At 50.4% G+C, this 20,997-nt stretch overlaps 1 protein-coding gene across 12 annotated transcripts in view; it reads left to right on the top strand.

Moving 5' to 3' along the window:
• The window catches only part of DENND2B (DENN domain containing 2B), a 174,289-nt gene that overhangs the window by 147,269 nt on the left and 6,023 nt on the right, over positions 1-20,997 (top strand). For all 12 annotated transcript variants that reach the window (XM_054699356.1, XM_054699358.1, XM_054699354.1 and 9 more), the window contains 10 exons: positions 4,795-4,946; positions 6,441-6,656; positions 7,553-7,649; positions 8,286-8,330; positions 9,249-9,433; positions 10,014-10,123; positions 10,335-10,404; positions 13,058-13,135; positions 13,723-13,863; positions 17,546-17,694. In XM_054699356.1, the coding sequence (XP_054555331.1) occupies positions 4,795-4,946; positions 6,441-6,656; positions 7,553-7,649; positions 8,286-8,330; positions 9,249-9,433; positions 10,014-10,123; positions 10,335-10,404; positions 13,058-13,135; positions 13,723-13,863; positions 17,546-17,694 (1,243 nt within the window). The remainder of the gene's footprint in view (positions 1-4,794; positions 4,947-6,440; positions 6,657-7,552; positions 7,650-8,285; positions 8,331-9,248; positions 9,434-10,013; positions 10,124-10,334; positions 10,405-13,057; positions 13,136-13,722; positions 13,864-17,545; positions 17,695-20,997) is intronic.

The raw sequence follows: 20,997 nt of genomic DNA, 5'->3' as shown, positions 1-20,997 counted from the left end.
CTTACAATCATTTGCATTCTGAGTCTGACACTTAAAAATGCACCCAAGGAAGCAGCTTGTTAGGGAGTTATGTGGAGTGTCCTCGGCGCCTGACCAAGGAGCCTGGGCTGCATTCCTGCAGAAATTCCCACTCCCATCAGCTAACTAGAGCTGAGAGAGAGTTTCCAGGAACTTGAGTGGGATGCTGGGGACAGGGCCAGTCAGCCTTACTGCAGAGCTTTCTGAGCCTTTGCCCTCTCTGCATCCTCATAAGCAGGGGGCACCTACAGCACAGAGGCTGCAGTCAAGGGGTGCAGCCCAGGGACTGGTGCTGGCTAGTGGGAAATGGTGTCCAGGCAGAGAAGGTGGGGAACAGCTGGTGCCTTAGAGCTCCCATCAAGTGGGTGTGCTCTGCATTGTGGGGAGAGTCGGCCCCTTATCCTGTGAGGGAAAAGGCTGAGAACTAGGAGAAAGCTCTGGTTGGAGCCAGGGAAGATTAGAAAGGAAAGCTGCAGGCCCAGGACCCTAGCCCTAGGTGTTGTCCAGGATGCCTAGGATTCTGTTAGGAGAAATTCTCAGTGCCTGCGCACATACACATACTCCTCATTCCCCAACTGGTTCTTCCAGTTGTGTGTGCTGGGGATTTGGGGGAGGAGGGTTTGGCACTTGTGGTTATTGACCCAGGGAGCTGGGGACATGGGGAGATGGGCGGGTAGGGGGGGGACAAGTGGGGGCAGGACTGGGTGTGGTGGGGTTTTTCCTTCAAGAGGAAGTGTGACAAGTTTGGGAGTTGGCAAACCCCTTTAAAAGAGTGCAAATCAAAAATTCTTGGCCATGCCCTTGTCCCTTATCTCATCAGCAAAGCTGGGAAGGGTTGAGACCTCTGGCTTCCCCAGCTGGGCTTGATGAGATGGGCTGCTCAGGCCAGGCCTCCAGGGAGGAGGGCCCACCTCTTCTCGCCAAGGGCAGCATGGCCTGCCTTTCAGGACGCTGTGTTGTAGGAATGCAGGTGAAAGTCTGGCTGTCTGGCTGGCTACTTGTCTCTCCATCCATGCCCCTGTGAAATTTTCACATTTCTCCACTCAGTCCTGGTTTCTCTAACTTTGCTTTAGTTTTGCTCTCCCTGAGGAAGTTCTGAGCCCTATTTGCCAGCTCAAATTTGAGCTATTGCCTTGGTATGTATTTACTTCCAACTGGTTCAGTTTAGTGGTTCTGGGACTCAGGGCCTGCTTAGCTTCCACGCATCCCATCCCCTGGGCACCCTTACCACCTGGAGAGATGATTGGAGGTATCTCTGTGAGATGGGTCAGAAAGGGTAGCCAGGAACTGTTTAGGAAGTTGGGAGTGGCAGGTGAACTAGAGCTGTGAGGGAGCAGAGCTAAGGTTGGGGTCGCAGAGGTAGGGCCAGGGCTAGCAGTCATTTTCTGGAGAAACAATTAGTGGCCCGGTTATATCAGAGAATGATAAAAACTGCTGGGGAAGAGACTGGTGTTAGAGCTGGGCAGAAGGAGCAGGCATTTGTGGCGCTCCTGAAATGCGGTTCCTGGGGGTGATAGTCGTCAAGAGAGCCTGGTGCCCCAGCTCTTTTCTCCCAGTTTGTCACTGAGGAGCTAGGACACTGCTCCCTGAGTCTCTATTTCCTACTTTTGTTTCTTGGAGCTTTGGGTTTTTTGTTTTTGTTTTTTTCTGGCAGTCTTTAAAAACATCTTTTTTTTTTTTTTTTTTTTGTGGGACCCTCGCCGGTGGCCTAGGAACGAACTGGCGCTGCAGAGGCTGCGGGCAGCCTCACAGCCCAGCGCTCAACCGCTGCACCACCAGGGGAGGCCCTAAAAACATCTTTATTGAGATTATAATTCACATACCAAAAAGTCCACCCAGTTAGAATTATAGTCCAGTGGTTTTCGGTGTGTTCTCTTAACGATTCTGATTTCAGTGTAATTCCTGACACCCTAAGAAGACTTAGAAGCTGCTCAGACATGGGCAGGGAGACGGCGCCTTCTCCTTTCCCACTCTTCCCACTTACAGTGGCCTGTGTCCTCCCCCAGGGTGGAGTGTTCTGTCATTTTCCAAGGAGAATTTCCTTTCCTTTTATGTTTTTAAGTTCCTTGTCCTCCTTTCTTATTAGCTTTTTCTCTTTCATCAGTTCATTCCTCTCCCTTCTTGCCTCAACTGTAATTTTTACTTTGGACATAAGCAGTGTTGGAGCTTTGAATTTTGTATCAAAGAGAGAAGAGAAGGGGGCCTCCTTGATGGTGCAAGGAGTTAAGTTTCAGCACTATGAAGCTACCCGCAGCCACTGCAGCAATGAGTTCGATCCCTGGCCAGGGAGCTACCCACATGGCACAGCAGACTTTTCCTGTATCACCCACTGTTCCCCTCAGCAGTGTATTTCAGTAGATCTGCCTGTTCTGCTCCCCACTCTCTCTCTGGTGAATCCTCTCACCCCCTACCCCTGCACCTCTAGGCTACACCCCAGCTCTTGTATGCATAAATAAATAAAATGAATCTTTAAAAAAAAAGAAGAGAAGGAAGTTGGGAAGGATGGAAGAAAAGAGAGTTTGCTTTGGGACTCATGTCCTGGTTCTCAGAAGTTATTGGGAAGCAGTGTTTTTTATATTGGTGGGGGTGGAGGGGTTAGGGGGTGGCAGTTTTATCTATCTGTCAATCCATCTGCTCAGGGGACATTTGACAGTATCTGGAGACATTTTTTGTTGTCACAATCGAGGGGTGCTATCATCATCTTGTGGATTGAGTTCAGGTTTCTGCTAAACATCCTTCACAAGGCAGTCTACCACCACAAGGGTTATCCAGCCCCAAATGTCAGTAGTTTGGAGAATCTGATGTAAAGGAGTTGAGACAAGGTCATTCTGTAGGCTGAGCGATGATGATACAAACTCTGGCAGATCATCTAGTCCCAGGAAGTTTGGATTTGATGAGCTTGGAATAAATGTTCTTCGCCCCCATCTGCACAGGGACTCTGATCCTGTGTCACAGGATCAGGATGATGGTGTCCTGGCATTTTCCAGTCCTCGATCTCCCCACCACAACCTACAGGATCTATAGTGGTAAGGCGCTGAGAAGTACAGAGTCTGTTCTGACTTCTCCCTAAGTGCCCTCCCTGGGGTAGGAGGGAGAAAACATGTAGGAATGGCAGGTTGGATACTTGGCTTCTTGAAGCAGGGCCGCTGGGCCAGCTCTGCTTAGTCAGGCCTCTGGAATGGAGACAAGTCATTTTCATAGCATGACTGTGTTACAGGAAAAGGTCTGCTCAATTGCTGGGGATTCTGCTTGGGTTGAGAATTACTTAATCCAGTCCCAAATCCTTTCTGGACCCATCATTGACTCATAAGTTTCCAGAGATCGTATTGCTCCCTGGGCAGGCTAATTAGCTGCCACTGAAATCCTCCCTTCACACTTCTCCCCACCCCCTCCTCCCACACCTCTATAAAGGCACTTCCTAAATTCATTGTGGTCTTTCAGGATGGTTGTAAGTAGATACCGCAATTTGGGGCAGTATTGGCTTTGGAAATGGAGAAATGAGTAATCATATCAGGGTTGACTTTCTCTTGTGTCCCATCCTAGGAAAGCTTGCACTCCCAGCGGCCTTTGTTTCTAGTCCTTTAGCTCTTTGGGAAGTGGCCTCTGAACTGCTCTGGGGTGTAAGGAGGCAGCTGAGCGACAGTTGGGGCCTTAAGGGTCACCAGGTTCACTCCTGATGCTGAACAGGGAGAAGCTGAAGCAAGCTCTGCTCTCACCTCCAGCAAAGTTTTGTTTTTTGAGTATTGAGCTCCCACATCCCACATAGCAGCATTGCAATGGAGGGGAGGCTATGGAAAGACAGAGAAAAAGCAGAGGGCTGTATTCACTCACTGTCCCCACATACCTTGTCAGTACTGTGATTCTGCTGCAGCATTGAGCCAGGACTGATATGGCTCAAGATATTACTGTCTTTTAGAAAAGTCTAGGTATGAGTTGTAGGGGAAGGAAGGGGCAGGAACATACGGCTTATAGAAAGGTGTTGTGCTTCAAGGACAGGGATCGTGTTTGGACTTTCTGAGATTTTCTGTTAGTGCCAATACAGTGCCTTCTGCCAGGCATTTTAGAAATTAGGATCACAAACTACCTGAGGATCACAAACCACCCCGACCCTAGCCCTTTGGCTTAGTCTCCTTTCAAGCCTTTCACACGCCTCCTGTATCACAACAGTTTATTCCAAAGGGGGACGAATAGAGACTGACAGTGGAGTACAGAGGTTCATTAAACAAATAATTACTGAGCACTCGCTGCTTGCTCATCACTGTTCTGCTGTTGGGTAGCCTGGTAAAACCCTACTCCCTGGAGTCTGTAGTTCCTCCATGCCCCTCCCCCAGAAGTGGGCCCTCTGGAAGCAGTCAGTAAAAGGACAGCCATCTGACCTCTGAAAGCTTTTCTACCTTAAACTGTATATCTCTGAGACTTCAGCAGCAGAGGGATTGGAGCCAAGGAAAGACGCCTGGTGTTGGCTTTGTCCTCTGTCTGGGCACAGGCAGGGGTGGCTGAGCCAGCCTTGTGCAATCCCTGAATGTATAAAGCAGAGGCCCGACAAGGCTGAGCTGAACTGGGGGTGGGGGGTTTAGCTTCTGGCCTTGGAGCCAGGATCTGTTTGCAGCCTCCCCACTGCAGACGGGCAGCTGCATGACTCATGAGCTGAAGGGGCCAGGCAGAAGCCATTCTCTTTGGTTCACAGGAATTCTGCCTGTTTATTTGTATGTGTGTGTGAGTGCGTGTGTTTCCTTTTTCTCTTCTCCCCCTTCTTTAACTTTTCCTCCTCTGCAGGAGATCTGCCCAAGGAGAATCCATATGAGGATGTGGACTTAAAGAGCCGAAGAGCAGCTCGAAAATCCCAGCAACTGTCTGAGAACTCCTTGGACTCTTTGCACAGAATGTGGAGTCCTCAGGATAGGAAGTACAACAACCCACCCACTCAGGTAACGGCAGCTCTGCCCTGGGCCTGCAGGGGCAGCCCTCAGGCCACAGTGGGACCTGCTGTACCACGGCTTGGCCTGCTTCCATTCAGGCCTTTTCCCTCGCTAGTGCTTGGCACAGAGGTGACCTCGGGAAAGAGCTCTGCACTCAGAGACTTCTGCCATTTCAAACCCTTATGGACAATTGAGTCATGCTCTTAGGGTTACCCTGTCCTACCTTCTTCCCTTCACTGTCCGAGCTCTGAGCAGCCAAACTAAGCCAGGAGCCCCTGTAGTCTCCTGGCTTAACTTACTCCTCGTCCCCTTTTGTGGGAAACAAGAAGACAGGGCCCTGGTTGGAGTCTTGGTATTCTGCAGCTCAGGCAGAAATGATCTTAGTACTAGCATTTGAGGGGCCAGGTATGGCCCACGAACTAGACTTGAAGAGCAAGACAGGCGTCTCAAGACCTGGAGCCACTCCTGTTGCAGGGAATAAGAGTGAATCTTTGAGGAATGAACTGATAAAAGGTAGAATGAGAAGAAAGATGAGAAGGTAAAGGAGACCCTTTGATTTAAACTTACTCTGGCCTTGTCCAGGGTGGACAGAGACAGGTGAATGGAGATGCTTTCTCTGACCTACCCAGGCAACTCTAATTCTCACTAATTGGAGGGACCTGGGTATTTGATAACATTGGCTAGAAAATATAAAATTTATTTATTTGGCTTTGGAATGATGTGATTGTTTTTATAGTTTCTCTCTTGAATGTGCTGTGTTCAAACAAGTACCCACTGGATTTGTATTGCTAAACTGAGCAGGGAGGGAAACTGGGGAATGGGGAGGAAGGAGGGCTTGCTGAAGAGTGATGAGAGGTAATGTTGAGTTTGCTGGGGTACCTGGCTTTGTATTAGAGAGCAGGATCCACTGAGTAAGATATCCTGTGCTGAAGAACATCACTCTAAATGAGGAGGTGGGCTGGACCTGGCCGTGAGGCCTGCCTTGCCCAGACTTTGGTGTTCAGAGCCCAGAGCCCAGTGTTCTCCTGGAAGAACTGAGTAGGGCCAGGCTGCCATGGTCATCTAGCAGAACAGACTGTAATGTAGATTACAGCTTCTGCTAGAGATACCTTTTAGGACAGGATCAGGGACTGAGGGGGATGACTGGCTTCATTAGCCCTGTCAGTAGTGAACAAAGTCTAAGCCTTGTCCCAGTTTACTGGAGGTATCCCCCAAATTCCTGCTTTGCCTTTTCACTCAGATGAGAGCAGTTTTCTTAACCTCTCCTTCCTTTTTTTATTTTCTGGCAGAAGTAGTTTAGCTTCCTCTGTGTAAGCAAGTATCTGATCTGCAGATTAGCAGCTAAGGTCTTAAAAAGAAAAAACCCTGGTGGATGGAAATTCCAGGGAGGCTTGGGGGGAGGCAGGGATGCCAGTCTGTAGCTTCTGTGTCCTGGTCTGGCTCACGGGTACTGGCCAGGGCATCTGTGGCGAGCCCTCTCCCACATCCTCTTCCCCATGCCAGCTCTCCCTGAAACCCAGCAGCCAGTCCCTGCGCGGTGGTAACTGGTCAGAAAGGAAGAGCCACCGGCTGCCACGCTTACCCAAGAGGCACAGCCATGACGACATGCTGCTGCTGGCTCAGCTGAGCCTGCCGTCTTCCCCCTCCAGCCTCAATGAGGACAGCCTCAGCACCACGAGTGAACTGCTGTCCAGCCGCAGGGCCCGCCGCATTCCCAAGGTAACCTCTTCTGCCTCTTCTGTAGCCTTCCTCCCTTCCCCGATATGGGGCTGCTCCCTCAATTCTTGAACGAATTCTGGGTCCATGCACTGGCTTCCCTTTTCCATATGGTTAAGTCCCCTTTTTTTAAAATCAGTAAAGATACAGGATGTGATTGATGGTACACAGATGTTAGGGGAAGGACAGGCTAGCCTCTGACCCTAGGGAACATACCATGTGGCCAGGTGGATGGAAACCAGTCCTTAGGGGGCTCTGAATTAGTGTAGTGTATCTGAATTTTGTGGTCTCCATGCTGCACATGTAAACATTTCCAGGCTGTCAGAATCTCAGGCTCAAATCTGGGTCTTTCCTTCTATAACTCTCAGAATTGAGAGTTATCAGCAATGATTAGTACACGTAGACAGCTGGGCCCAAATCCCCAGCCCAAAGCAGCAGGATTTAGCCAAAAGGTATTTTTAGCCTGCAAACAATGCTTGGGTATATTGGGAATTTAGCTTCTTCCTGTCAGGGCCCCAAGCTGTAGCCCAGAGGGGAAAGGCTAGAATCTTTGTTCCTGTTATTGCATATGAGAAGCTCTTTGTCTCTGAGGGTTCAGTGACTCCTGGGACTCAGGAGCTCCCATCCTGTCTTGTTTGATCACTGTTCCTTCCTCTTGGGAGCTAAGTTTAATGTCCTTGTCTTGGGGCAGACCAATTAGGGGACTCTGCGAGCTACCAGACATGGCCAGCGAGTCTGCACTTAGGGTCAGTACAGCAGGGAGACCAGCACTAGGCCCAGTGCAGGGAGGGCATGCAGCTCACATCTGCAAGGGGTTGGGTAGGCTTCTAATCAGCCTCCTTGGAAGAAGAGGCAGCTGGTGTTCAGGTTATCTCACCCTCCCTGCTTTTCTTACCTAGCTTGTCCAAAGAATTAACTCCATCTACAATGCCAAGAGGGGAAAGAAGAGGTTAAAAAAGCTGTCTATGTCCAGCATTGAGACAGCATCACTGAGAGGTAGGCCTTGATGCCTGAGCTGGTTCAGGTATCTACAGCCCTTGGGTAATAAGAATGAGGAGAAGCACATATTGGCCTCAGTTTACCCTCTGTGGGCCAATTGTAGATCTTCCTGCCTTCTGGGAGAATGGAACCTTGCCAAGAAGTTGCCACATAGGAGGGTAGGGCCGAGAGAGAAAGCCCTGAGAGGGGTACTGCAGGCTTTGGCCTAAGAGGCCTTGAGTAGGGAGGTGGGTGTGGGAATCTGCTTCTGGCCGAAGGAATGGCCAGGCTCACTGAGCTCTGTGGTCTTTGTCCTATTTCAACCTTGGCCTCCTGGAGGCAAGACCCTTATGTTCCAGACCTGGAGGGCTCTCTACTGGCTCAGCCTTGAACTTGGGCCACTGCTTCTCTTAGATCAGGACTGCAGGGACAGGGGTATGGGTATTGATTAGCACCTAGTCTGAGCTCTGAGGGACTCTGGCTTCAGGCCACTCATCGCCTGGCCATGTTACCCACAGGAGCCCAGGCTACGCTAGCTGCACATCCATTCCTCATGAGAAGAGGTGTATGTGGGGGGGAGTGGGGGAGGTTGGGGTAGAAAACATTTGCTGAGGGGCAGTGGCTTAGTAAGCATACTCTCCTGTGCTTTTCCAGATGAGAACAGTGAGAGTGAGAGCGACTCTGATGACAGGTTCAAAGGTGAGACATGGCTCCCTGCATGGAACCCTTTCCCAGCCCTGGCTTTTGGGAATCAGCCTTTCCTTCCTCTGCATGTATAATTCCAATGCATCCAGATGGCCTGCTTTGGGGAGGCAGCAGGCAGGCCATCAGAGCAAGTAGCTATAGAAAATCCTTCCCTGCCATCATGGAAGCTGAGCCCTGAGAGATAAAATTTAGGCATCTGCTTTGCCCAAATTTAAGGCTGGTGACCCTGCCCATACTCTCCCAAGCCATTATCCATGAGAATTAGATTTACCTGGTAGATGTTTTGAATCTGGAGTGTCAGACATGGGTTTAGAAGATTACAAGTGCCTTTTCTAGTTGCAAGAAATGTGTCATAGTCTGAGGAACCTGGTCTTCTGGAGGCCCTGGGGCCACTCATGTCCCCTAGCCTCAGAGAGGAGGATCCAAGGTTCTGGTTTCACATTGGGAAACCAGGCTTAGACCTTGTTGGATTGTTAAAGTATGTGGGAGCCAGCTCCCTCTGTCTCTTCTTTCCTGGTTCCCCAGGCAAGTGGGCAAGTGTGCTTTGGGCCTGAGGTCAGAGACAAAGGGTCCAAATCCAAGGATGCTAATAGGGACCTGGATTGAAGCCTTTATGGATATTTGTATCTTCTAGTCCTGTTGGCATAGGGATAGGGAGTGGGTGGCTGGCCTAGCTTAAGCATCCCTACTGGCCCCAGCTCAGCCTCCAGAGGTTCCAGAATGCCTAGACCGGTAGTTCCCTGGGTCTGGGAAGAGTCTTTGTAGACACCTTGCTCCTGTGTCTTCTCCCCAAGCCCAGCTGGGCAAGGTGTCACACTGGGCCCATGTACCCTGAGTCTGGGGTGGAGGGGACTAAGGTAGGGTTTGTGAGGGCCAGGTCTGCCTGTCCCCTGATGTGCGACCTGCCTTCAGCCCACACGCAGCGCCTAGTCCATATCCAGTCCATGCTGAAGCGTGCTCCCAGCTATCGGACATTGGAGTTGGAGTTGCTCGAGTGGCAGGAACGGGAGCTGTTTGAGTACTTTGTGGTGGTGTCCCTCAAGAAGAAGCCATCTCGAAACACCTACCTCCCTGAAGTCTCCTACCAATTTCCCAAGGTGAGGCCATTTCTTACCCCACCTGCACTAACCCTCTCCTCTCTGCCTGGCTCAGAGGTGTGATCCTGCTCCTGCAATAGCGACTTGCCCGACTGCAACAGCTGGAACATGGCCTCCTATAGCCAGGAGGGAAGAGTGGGCTTGAGGTCAGACCAGTGCTTATTCAGAGGATCAGGGCAATGAGGGTTCAGAGAGCCCTCTCCCTACCTACTTCTCTCTGTCACATCACTCTGTGTATTTTCTATGAAATTTTGCTGTTGATTATCATTCTGCTGACCAGAATGTGCAGGGACAGGGACCTTGTCCACTTTATTTTGCATTCGTAGCCCAGTGTGGCACATTGTCAGGTGCCACATAGAAAGTGCTTGCTTGGCGTATAGTGAATAAGTGATGACTCAACACAGACCCAGACGTCTCTGTAAGGATTAGGAATGGGAATAGGGTTGCTGAGAACCATGCCAGTTAGTAGGATGCCATCTAGGACTCTTAGGGGAAGAGATGCTTCTAGCCACCCCTCACCACCCCTAGGTTCCCTGAATTTTCCTGTGTATCTTTATCTCCATATTCTTCTTTCCTGCAGCTGGATCGACCCACCAAGCAGATGCGGGAAGCAGAGGAAAGACTCAAGGCTATCCCCCAGTTTTGCTTCCCTGATGCCAAGGACTGGCTCCCTGTATCAGAGTATAGCAGGTGAGGCTTGGCCTAATTTGCCTGGAGGGAGGAAGGGGGCATAGCCTCATTCACCCCTACTGCAGGGGGCAACTGAAGGGGGCCCACCCTGGTCCCAGCCTCTTCTCCTACAGTATCCTGGTCCCTCACCCAGGAGTGGCAGTCCCCCTTCTTGGGGGCTGTTTCCTGGGTCCTCTGATATTCCCTGATACTAGACCTCTCCCTGTTCTAGTGAAACTTTTTCTTTTATGCTGACTGGGGAAGATGGCAGCAGACGCTTTGGCTACTGCAGGCGCTTATTGGTGAGTAGGGCCATTTCATCCTCAGGGGATGGGTGTTTGTGTCCTTCTGTAACTTTAGCTTGTATGAAATCCTATCTTTACTCTCTTGTATAGTCCCTAAGGTCACGAACACACACTCACTCACTCACTCACTCTTAGATGAGGCACCCCTGGGGTAGCAGGAGTCAAATGTCCCCTCTGACTGGTCGCTAGAATCTAAAATTATCTGCAATAAGGGGAAAGACACCTTCTACTTTGCTGTCATGTTTCTAGCTTTCCTGTGCTTTTTCTTTTCATTAGTTTTCCTCGGACTTGGGACTCTTGATTCCTGATCCCACATTACAGGATCATTCCACCCAGCAGTATGTGGGTGTGCCTCACCTTGGGGTGGAGGATAATGCCCCTCACCTCTATACCTGGCCAGCCTGATGTGGGGCAGAGCCCTGTCCATCATCTGGTAGGGCTGGTGGATGAGGAGGGACAGTAAAGTGCCGTCTGTGGGCTTGTGGGAAAGACTTCCATGAACTCAGGGGAAAGGAAACATTGTAAAGTAAGCAGCCAGCCCTTCCTTCCCCATCTCCTTGCCTTTTAGTCCTGAGAGGGAAATGAATTGAAGTAAAAGCAAAGAGAGCCTGGTTCCAGTTGTATCCTCTCCTGGACCTCACTAGGTATGCTGTTGGCTTGGATGATTGACAATGTTTGGGGGTTTCCAGACCTTAGTGAGAGGAGGACTCACTAAATACCAGTCTAGGGACAGATGAAGGAGATCCTAGGAGAAGGTATAGTGGGGACCCCAATTGAAGGATTCTGGACCATTCATTCTTTCATTTATTCATTCAGGAACACCCTACACTTACTGAGGATTACACAGTATGCTAAAGACAACTAACGATGAGTTAGACATCTATCCTCAAGGAACTTTGACTAGAGGAAGTGAGACTTTAAACAGAGGGAAGGACAAAATGAATAAACTGTTTATTAGGGTGTATTGTGTTCCAGGCTAGATGCTATAAGTATGTTATTTTCTGTAATTCTCAAAAATAGCCCTTATAGTATTATTATATCTGTTGTATAAATTAGGAAACTAAGTCTCAGAGGTGGAATGACTTTCCCAAGGTCACACAGCCAGTGAGGGACAAAGCCAGGATGACTCCAAGTCCTTTAGCACCAAGACTAAAGTACTCCAAGATGATACTCTAGGATCACCCCAAAGGGTAGTTTGAGGAGAAGAGCTATTGGGACAGAGAGTGCCCAGTGAGTGTGGGTAAGGGAATGTGGAGCAGTGCAGATGCCAGGTAGGGAACTAGGCAGAAGCTAGCATGCCCCAAGTTCATCTGAACTTGGAGGGAGTGTTCCAAAGGCTGCCTTTGCAGGGGCATAGTGGAGCAGAGCTGCTCCCTTGCAGTGGGCCTGCTGCCCCCAGGGAAGAGTGTGTTTGTCCTGGCCTGCTCAGAGAGGGCCTGGGCTGGGTCCCTGCCAAGGGGGCTGGCACTCGCTCGGCATTCCTGCAGATTGGACACAATGATTCTAACCCAAAGCCCACATACTTGATTTAATCACTTGGGGCTTTAGGCAAGGCGGGGGAGAGGGACAGAGAGAGGAGTGAGTTTCAGGCCTAATATGGACAAAAACAGATTCTGCCTTCCCTTTAGTTCTGTGACGTGTGGCCAGCAGGTTTGGAGACTGAAATAGCCCCATCTGTATTTGCTTAGCAGCCTGCATGAGGGGCCAACACCTGCTGCTGTGTTCCCTCCCCACACAGCCATGCCAGGCACTTTGACCACTGAGTCCAGAGACAGCCAGATCCCTGCCAACCTCAGGCCCTAGAAGGCTCCTGTGAATTCCCTGTCTGAATTCTGGGGTTTTAGGCCCGGGAAACTCTTCCAGCTGTCCACCTTTGAAATCCCTTTTCCCCTTTGTCCTTTAGTTTAGCATACTTCTCTCCCCATCCTTGTGTCCCTTTTTCTTCCTGTCTCAATGCAGTATACTTTAGAGGTAAGACAGCAAATCAGACTCCTGGCTCCTGGCTCCATGACCTCTAGATACATGACCTTGAACAGTGGCTTATTATTTTTCAACATAGTTTACTCATCTATAAAATGGGGATGGTAAGGCCTGTTTTGCAAGTTTGTACAGTACCAAGCTGAGACTCAGGTAGAGTAAATATTTGATAAATAGTAGTTTGCTCCCCTTATCTATTTTCAGTTTGCTTTCCTAGAATGGGGATAGATCAAGGGAAGGAGAAAAGAGCAGCTGAGAAAAGGAATATTTTGTAGTGTGTCGCCTGTTGGGGCCAGAAGCTGCAAGGTCTTCTCATTACCATTGTGTCCCCCAGTGTCCCATCTTAGAGATGTAAACCCACAAATCACCCCATACCCTCTGCCAAACTGCCTCATCCTTTGCCATCAGTGTCCTCTTGGGAGGAAGGATGGCGCCTGTGTACAGCCTGGCAGGAGCCTGGTACCTTGGGCTGGAAGGCCATGCAGAGGCCCGGCAGGGTGGCAGCCATTCTTTGGGGGGTGGGGGGGCTGGTGTCTGAATAGAGGTTTGGAAGAGTCTTGGAGTCTTCTTCCACTAGAAGAGCAGTTTTAGTCCTCAGTTCCCAAGAAAAGGAGCCAGATAGAGTAATTGTGCATTCTCTGTCTCTGTCTCTTTCCCTGTCATGCTGACCCAGCCAAGTGGGAAAGGGCCGCGGCTGCCAGAGGTATACTGTGTCATCAGCCGCCTTGGCTGCTTCGGCTTGTTTTCCAAGGTAAGAGGGCTCTGGCTTACTTCCTCCCCCTTCCCCCAGCTGACAGCTCCCACAGGAGTATCTGCAGTGAGCTTAGATGAGAAAACCACCTGTGTGTGTGTGTGTGTGTGTGTGTGTGTATGAGAGAGAGAGAGAGAGCGAGAGAGAGAGAGAGAGAGAGAGAGAGAGAGAGAGAGCGAGCGCACGTGCAAATGCAAGCCAGCTCTCTGACTCCCTCATTACTCCCAAACCTGGCTCCCCACCAGCCAGCTGGCATCTCCCTAGCGCTTGTGCCAGCACTGTCTGTTAATATGCAACCCACCCTGGGCTGTGGGCAGAGCAAGAGTCCTTGGGGATGCAGACCACTTACAAAAGCCAGTTATCCAGGGACCCCACTGAAGTGGTATATCTTCTGCTCTTGGGGACTGAGGCAAGGACTAGTGCCAAGGGAAGTGGAAGGGAATAAAGACACTGCTGAGAAAGTCCTCCCATCCTCCAACTTTTAGCCCAGACTGATCAGATGCCAGGTTGCCCTCTTCTCTGCTCAGAGGGGCAGAGGGGCAGCTCCCTGACACCCTTCCTCTTTTGGTTGCTGGCTCTTGGCACAGGTCCTAGATGAGGTGGAGCGCCGGCGTGGGATCTCCGCTGCACTGGTCTATCCCTTCATGAGAAGTCTCATGGAGTCGCCCTTCCCTGCCCCGGGAAAGACCATCAAAGTGAAGACATTCCTGCCAGGTGCTGGCAACGAGGTAAGGATTTCTGCTGCCCATTCTCTCAGACTCCAGGCTGGGGCTGGAGTAGAACCTGCCTAACCAAGTTTGCAGTATCAGGGGGTGCAGAACATGACCCCTTCTTTGTTTACCATGTTTGTATAGATAAGCAATCGGGACTGAAAAAGTGAGTGACAGAACTGTGATTGTTGCCCAACCCTGTAACTCCCAGGGGCCTTCTTCGATCTGTTTGGACTACACTGCACTCTGCCTGCCTCCTTTTATTCATTCGTCAAACATTGACTGCATGTGTACTCTCTCACAGCCAGGGGTCATGCCAGATCTGGGGTGGAGTCATTAAGTGAAAGAAGGCAAGACTCTGCCCTTGTGGAGTTCATAGCCTAGTGGGAGAGACTAATATTAGAGAAATATTTTTACATATAAATAGATAATGCCTAAATGTGTTAAGTGCCAAATGAAAGCACAGGATCCTGTGAGAATGTGTAGTGGGGATTTGCTTTAGATTCAGGGCAGGGAAGGCCTCTTCTGGGGAAGTGACATTTATTAGGGTCCAAAGGTGTGTAGAGTCAACTCAAGGAAGTGGGCGAGGGAGTCTGAAAGAGAAGGATGTGGATGGGAAAACGTTATTCCGGGGAGAAGAAACAGCCTGTTCAAGGGGAGAAGTTGGGGATATGTGTGTACTTGTCCAGAAATGAAAAAAAAAAAAACCAAGATGGTTGAAAGAGTGGTGAGCAGAGGCAGATAGGCAGGTGAGAACCAAATCACAGTGCTGCCGGCTAGGACAAGGGAAGGGTTTTGGATTTTATCAATGGCAGAATTTTGATAATATCACAGATATTTTTAAAAGCTCACTGTGGCTGCTATGTAGATAAAGGATTGTAGTGAAACAGGGGTACTGCTGCAGTAACAGAGGTGAGAGATGAGAGTGGCTTAGATTCACGTGTGACAGAAAAGACAGAAGTGAATGGATTTATTTTAGAGTAGGGGATTTTTAAGGCTAACTCCTAGCTTTCTGGCTCGAGCAGAAGCCATATACTGAGTGGGGAGCACCTGAAGGAGGAGCAGATTGTGAGGAAGAAAAGGAAGAGTTCTATTTTGGCCATCTGAGATCCCTGGGAGATTCCCAAGGGAAGGTATTTCATAGCAAGGAGTGTAGCTAGAGAAGAAGAGAGAGCCCAGGACTCGGTCCTACTCAGTCTCAGGGGCTCTGACACTGAGAGGGCTGTAGTGGAGGAGTGGCAGCCCTAAAGACTGAGAAGATGTGGGGAACACCCGGAGTGGGCAGGTGCGGAAGCTGGGAAAGGGAGGTCTTGAGCAAGGAAGGAGTGATGGGTGAGTCAGATAGAACTAACAGGTCAGGAAGAGGTGGGTTTCTGAAGAGTGGGAACTGGGGTGCTCAGAAGCCTGAGTGGAGTGAGCTAAGCAGTGAAAGTGAAAATAACCTGTATATACATCTTTCCAAGAGTCTTGACTGAAAAGAGAGGAAAGGGGGCAGTAGTGGAAAGGCAGTGCGGGGCCCGGGGAGATTGTTGGAAGAGGATTCTTTGGCTGGTGGTGGGAATGATCCAGCAGTGGAAGGAGAGAGGACAGCAGAAGAGGAAGGGGGTAGGCAGACTGTTACTGACAGGGCCCAGCGGTGGGATCACAGGGTGGGTGGGGGGATTGGCTTTCATTAGGAGAGAAGGGAACTTCCTTGGGCAGGGAGGGTGGGAGCTTGTAGCTTCTTACCTTAGGGCTTCGGTTTAGAAAAGAAGGTCATCCTCTGAGAGTGAGGGTGGGTATTGGGTTCTAGGAGAAGGAAGAAGACGTAAATGAGTTGTTGCAGAGGTTGGGAGAGGGACCGACTAGAGAAACACTTTGGTTTGCTGGTTAGTGGTTTGCATTCAAGACCTTTCTCTCAGCCTGTCTTTTCCCCACGCATGTTTGGGAGCACTTTTGGCTTTTTGCGAGGTCTAGGGGCAGCTGTGCTGATCCTGCCCTGAGAGCCCAAGGCATGCTTGGGAGTTTTTCAGGATGTGACCCTGCCACATCCCCACTATTTATTATTCTGACTTGAATTGCTTACTGCTCCCAACCCCTGCTTCCTCTTGCCTAGAAGAGACACCTCCTTCTTCTCTCCTTGAGCAATCCTAGTTAAGCATCTTGTGCTCTGAGCTGCTGCCCTGACCCCTCCTTGTCTCTTAGCCCTTATGTAGATGTTAATCGCACCTTTCCTCTGTGCTGGACAGCAAACTCACACTCACAGGCTGATTGTTCAGTCTCATTCAGCCCCACTGGACTGATGTCCTTGAAGACAGGCATGAATGAAAAGAGACCTGGGTCATTTGAGCTGTCTATATGAGTTCTCCCTCCCTGGAAAGCTCCCAGACCCTCAGGGTAGCAGGATTGCGTCTGAGCACTTAAGGAGCAGAGCCTGTTGGACAACACCCAGGCTAGGGAGGGGAGGGCAGGGGGAGCGTCATATCACTGTGACTTCTACACTGGAGGCAAGGACAGTGGTGCAGAGACCTCTGGAGTAATTGCTGGTGGCATTCCTGCAGCTGCATTCCCTGAGCATTTTGGGTGTGCCTAGCATGGAGCTAATCACTGGGCCTTTTGGGAGATCACCAAAAGGATCTTCCACCACCATCTGGTGGAAGAAACAGTATAAACAGATCTTTAGGGCAGCTTGTGTCCATTGTGTACCCATTCACCCTCTGGGGCCCAAAGGGATGGATACTGAGTTCAGAATTTAGAACTTCTTTGCTTAGACCCTAAGGAGCAAATAAAATAATGGGGTAAAAGCCCCTGGAAAAGAATGGGTTCTGATGTCAGGGCTGTAACCAGAGAATTAGTTTTTCACCCTCACTCTCAGGAGGCCTGCACATCCATGCTGCCCTGAGACACTGAGGGGCCAAAGGGAAGACAAGGCAGTGCCCAGTGGCGGCTGCTTTGGCATGGCCTGTGCATCAGCAATCCCTCCAGCACTCACTGCTAGGTCAGTTGTTCCTTCTACCCCCATGACTGTCCTCAGGGAATAACACTGGCCTTGGGAGTGACCTTGCAATCCTTTCAAAGGGAAGAGAGCTCGGCCAGACCCTGATAAGGAGAGTCCTGCTTCCTGGCAAAGCTGTGGATAGCCAGACCTCCCTTGTGTTTTCCTTGTCCCTGGCATAGCGATTAGACAGATATAGAGGCCAGGATGGCAGGACAGCCTCTGGAAGGAAATTCTTTCTAGCAGGAAAGGGAGGGGATATGGCGACAAGGATGCTGGCATTGCTTTTCAGAGATGGGTGAGACCAGATGCAGAGACGTCGCTCTTCCTAAGACTTCGAAAGCAGGAATCAGTGTGGGGTCTGGTCAATGTGAGAGCCAAGATGGTCATGTGGGAAGATGGGCAAGAGGGGATGGGAGGACCTTACAGATAAAGCCGTGTGGTTCCTGTATTGTCTTTGTCTGTACGAGCAGTCAGCTCTCCTTCTCCCTCCTAAATGCCTGAAGCCTGGCCCCTCCAATCCCTCCTTCTGGTGCCTCCTCACTGTCGCAGCTAACCCACTGGTCCACAGACTGTGGCCTGAGGGGAGGAAGGAACTGGGTCTTATTGCAGAGTTGGGTAGATTAGAATCACCCTGGAAAAGAGAGGGTGAGAGAACAAACCAGCACCTGCCCCATGCACCCACCTGGCCTACTTCTGCCCACTTTCTCCACTGCTGTCCTGCAGGTGTTAGAGCTGCGGCGGCCCATGGATTCCCGGCTGGAGCATGTGGACTTTGAGTGCCTTTTTACCTGCCTCAGTGTGCGTCAGCTCATTCGAATCTTTGCCTCACTGCTCCTGGAGCGCCGGGTCATTTTCGTGGCAGATAAGCTCAGGTAAGGCCCAGTAGGGCAAAGTGAAGAAGAGGGGGAGGTATAGCCATTAATTTTTCCACATATTCATGAGCCTGAGAACGTGCCAGCTGCTTTGGTATTAATATGTGGGGTGTGTGTATGGGTGCGTGCATGCATTGTGGGTGCATGTGGTGAGATAAAGATCAAATGAATAGGGGAAGAGTTAGCAAACCCAGGGCGAGTAGGTGGTTGAGGGATCAGCGCTGGGGAGCATGCACAATTGAGCAGAATTGAAACCCAATGGAGGACTTGGCCTGAGGGTAGAAGATGGCCACATCTTTTGCAACAGCCAAGACTGTGCCGGTGCAGATAGATTTAAATGGAAAAAGGTAAGAAGACATGAAAGAGATTTCTGACTGATGGCGGCATTTCTTCGAGGGGGAGGCAAGGCCATCTTTGTAGGATGCTGAGTTTGAGGAGCATGATGAACTCTAGGAAGAGCCACTATGAAGGATACCCAGTAGAGGTATACCAAGCAAAGATACAAAGTAGAGGTAGCATAAGGAGCGCTAAACCAGCCAGCTAGGGGCCAGTTGAAGGTATTACTTAGAAAAGGTAATTACCTGGAAAAGTGCCCAGGGATGGGTGCTCGGGGATTTGTGGAGGGCGAGGAGCGTGGGTGAAGTTTGGCTAGTCAGCTAGCAAAGGCAAGACAGGCTCAAGGGACTGGAGGTATCAAGGAGATAGGAAAATTTAGGAGGAATAAGAATTGGGCCTGATGGATCACAAGTCCTGATCTGAAATGTTGCAGTGATGAGTGTAGAGGTAGAGGAGTGCCAGATGCCAAGATCTGGTTGTGGCCATGAGGGAAGGGGGTGTGTGGCAGAAGTGCCACCAGATCTGAGGCATTCTGGTAGAAGCCTGACTGTTGTAGGCAACCAAGGTTTAAGAAAAGGAGTATCTTATCCATTTGGACTGCTATTACAAAAAACACAGACTGGGGGGTGCTTATGAACAATGGAAATTAGAGGCTGGAGGTCCAAGGTTAAGGTGCCAGCAGAGCTACATTCTGGTGAGAGCTGGCTTTCTGGTTCTTAGCCAGTGCCTTCTTGATTTTCCTCACATGGTGGAAGCGAGAGCTCTTCTGGGGTCTAGTCTAGAAAAACATTAATCCCACTCATGAGGCCTCTCCACCCTCATGACTCAAGCACCTCCCCAAACCCTCACTTCCTAATACCATTGTATTTGGGAGTTAGGTTTCAACATGAACTTCAGGTAACACGAACATTCAGACCATAACAAGCAGTATATGTGGGGGCATATACCTGCTGGGAGAAGATGAGGTCTTGGCAGCACATTATATATTTTATTTTGGTCGAAGTTCCCTCACAGAAAGCAGTGGTTTTTTCAGAGTGGTGGAAGTAATTCAGTCTTTAAACACGTACCTGCTGCGTGCCAGATCATATGCCAGGAGCTGACACAAGGCGCTCAAAACCCTCTGGTTTGTGTCCCTATAAATCCAGGATCTTTTCGTATGTTTGAGGGAGTCAGGAGGAGAGCAAGAGAAGTAGACTCCCAAATGCCCTCACCAGGTGCTCGGGGAGGAGTCAGGCTCATCCTTTGCCCAGGAGAAGGGAGAAGAAAGAAAAACCAACCAACACTGCTAACTTTCCAGAGTGCCAGATTTACAAATGAGAGCTGCCTTTTACCTGCCATCATAGTTTCTGTACCCCACACTTCTGTGTATGTCATTGGCCCCTCAGGCCCTCATGAAGGGACAGAACCCCTCAGGTGGAATTAGCCAAGCGAGGTAGCTCCCCAGGCCCTGCCTGTTGCTGCCTCTTGCTAGCCATTTTCAGCGTCCACCAGCAAAGCCCCCGGCTGCAGTTGTGATGCTTTAGTCTGGCCAAACCTTGGTGTCCGTAACAGAGCCTGGACCTTGAGGTTTCTTTCCCTGACAGTTTCATTCCCACCCACCTACCCCACCCCCTTTGCCACTCCCACCCTTAGCCCAGCTTTCCTTTAAGGCTCTGAATACAGCTATTGTTTCCTGTGACTGCAGCTGCCCCTGAACACATTCCAGGACCTTTCTGGGAGGCAAATACCCCAGAGCCCCATTCCTGGTCTGGGTCAGCACTCAAGTTTTGATGGTCCTGGGTGGTAGGCAAGATACCTTCCTACTCGGAGTCTCTCCTACTAGCAGAGGGCGGGACAGCAGCCCAGTGGTGGCAAACAGGCTTGGACTAGGCACAGTACGCAGTCAGTTTAGCCAGAAGGTCTTCCATTGGTCCTTTTTATCCCATCCCCTGACCTACTTCTGAGGTCCGTGTGTTGGAAAGGGGGTACACTAGCTCGCAGTCATCAGCCCTGTGCCTCCCAAGCTCCAGACTTATTGGAGATCAATGTGTCCCTCCACCCTGAGACAGTCCTTTTCCAGATCTTTTTCAGATGGGTTGCCTGGTGGTTCAGGGAGCCGCTGCCCTAGGGAAGAGCTGTCCGGATCAGGACCCCTGTTGTGCCTCAAGACCCAGTAGTGTTTTAGGTGTCCTTTGGGTAGGAAGATAGCCAAGCTAGGGACTGACTGACAAAACAGTTGTGAGTCTGCAGAGAGGTCCTTCTAGAAAAAGGGGTCAGATAGGGTTTGATTCTGTCACATTAGTCCTAAAAGGTTGAGAATCTTCCTTGGAGTCAATCAAGTCAAGCTCTTTTATGGCTAATAGGTAGTTCCGAGAAATGTAGAGGTACAGGGTGGTTAAGTCAGCCTTGAACATGAACTTGACTGTGAGCCTCTATCTTCCTCATCCTTAACGTGGTGCCTAAGGGACAGCCTTGGACCTTCCTTCTGATGGGTGGGCATAATTCAGGCCGGCATGTCCCCTGTGTTTACTGGTGCCCACACCGGTCCTCAACACGCACGAGAAGGGTGCACCCACTTCTTTATCTCCTCGCTAGCACCCAGGGGACTGTCCTCCCTGTCCCCTCATTGGTCATCTGCTTGAACAGCCAGCTCTGCAGTGCTTCTGGGTCTGGAGGCCTGGAGCCCCCTCCAGGCCAAGAGAGGGATGAGCCCACTGAATTTTTGGGAGCCTAAGAGGAAAGATGGGAGAGGGTGGGCCTCCTCTTTAGCCTGGTAAGAATCCCATCAGTCTCCTCCCTTCTCTGTCCCCTCCTCAGTCAGACCACTTTTCTAGTTCAGGAGAGGAGGGAATGGATAGAGGGTGGGAAACAGGAAAACTGGTCTTGCCCCAGGTCTGCTACTTAAAACCAAACAGACCCTTGGGTAGCAGTCGCCCCAGCTGTAAAGTGTGGAATCGATAAGATGACCTCTAGGGCCTTCCACCTCTC

This window comes from Talpa occidentalis, unplaced genomic scaffold (assembly GCF_014898055.3).
Source record: "Talpa occidentalis isolate TD23 unplaced genomic scaffold, MPIMG_talOcc4v2.1 talOcc4.3, whole genome shotgun sequence".
NCBI classification, from domain to species: Eukaryota; Metazoa; Chordata; class Mammalia; order Eulipotyphla; family Talpidae; genus Talpa; species Talpa occidentalis.
This window is presented reverse-complemented; position numbering and strand designations above follow the sequence as displayed.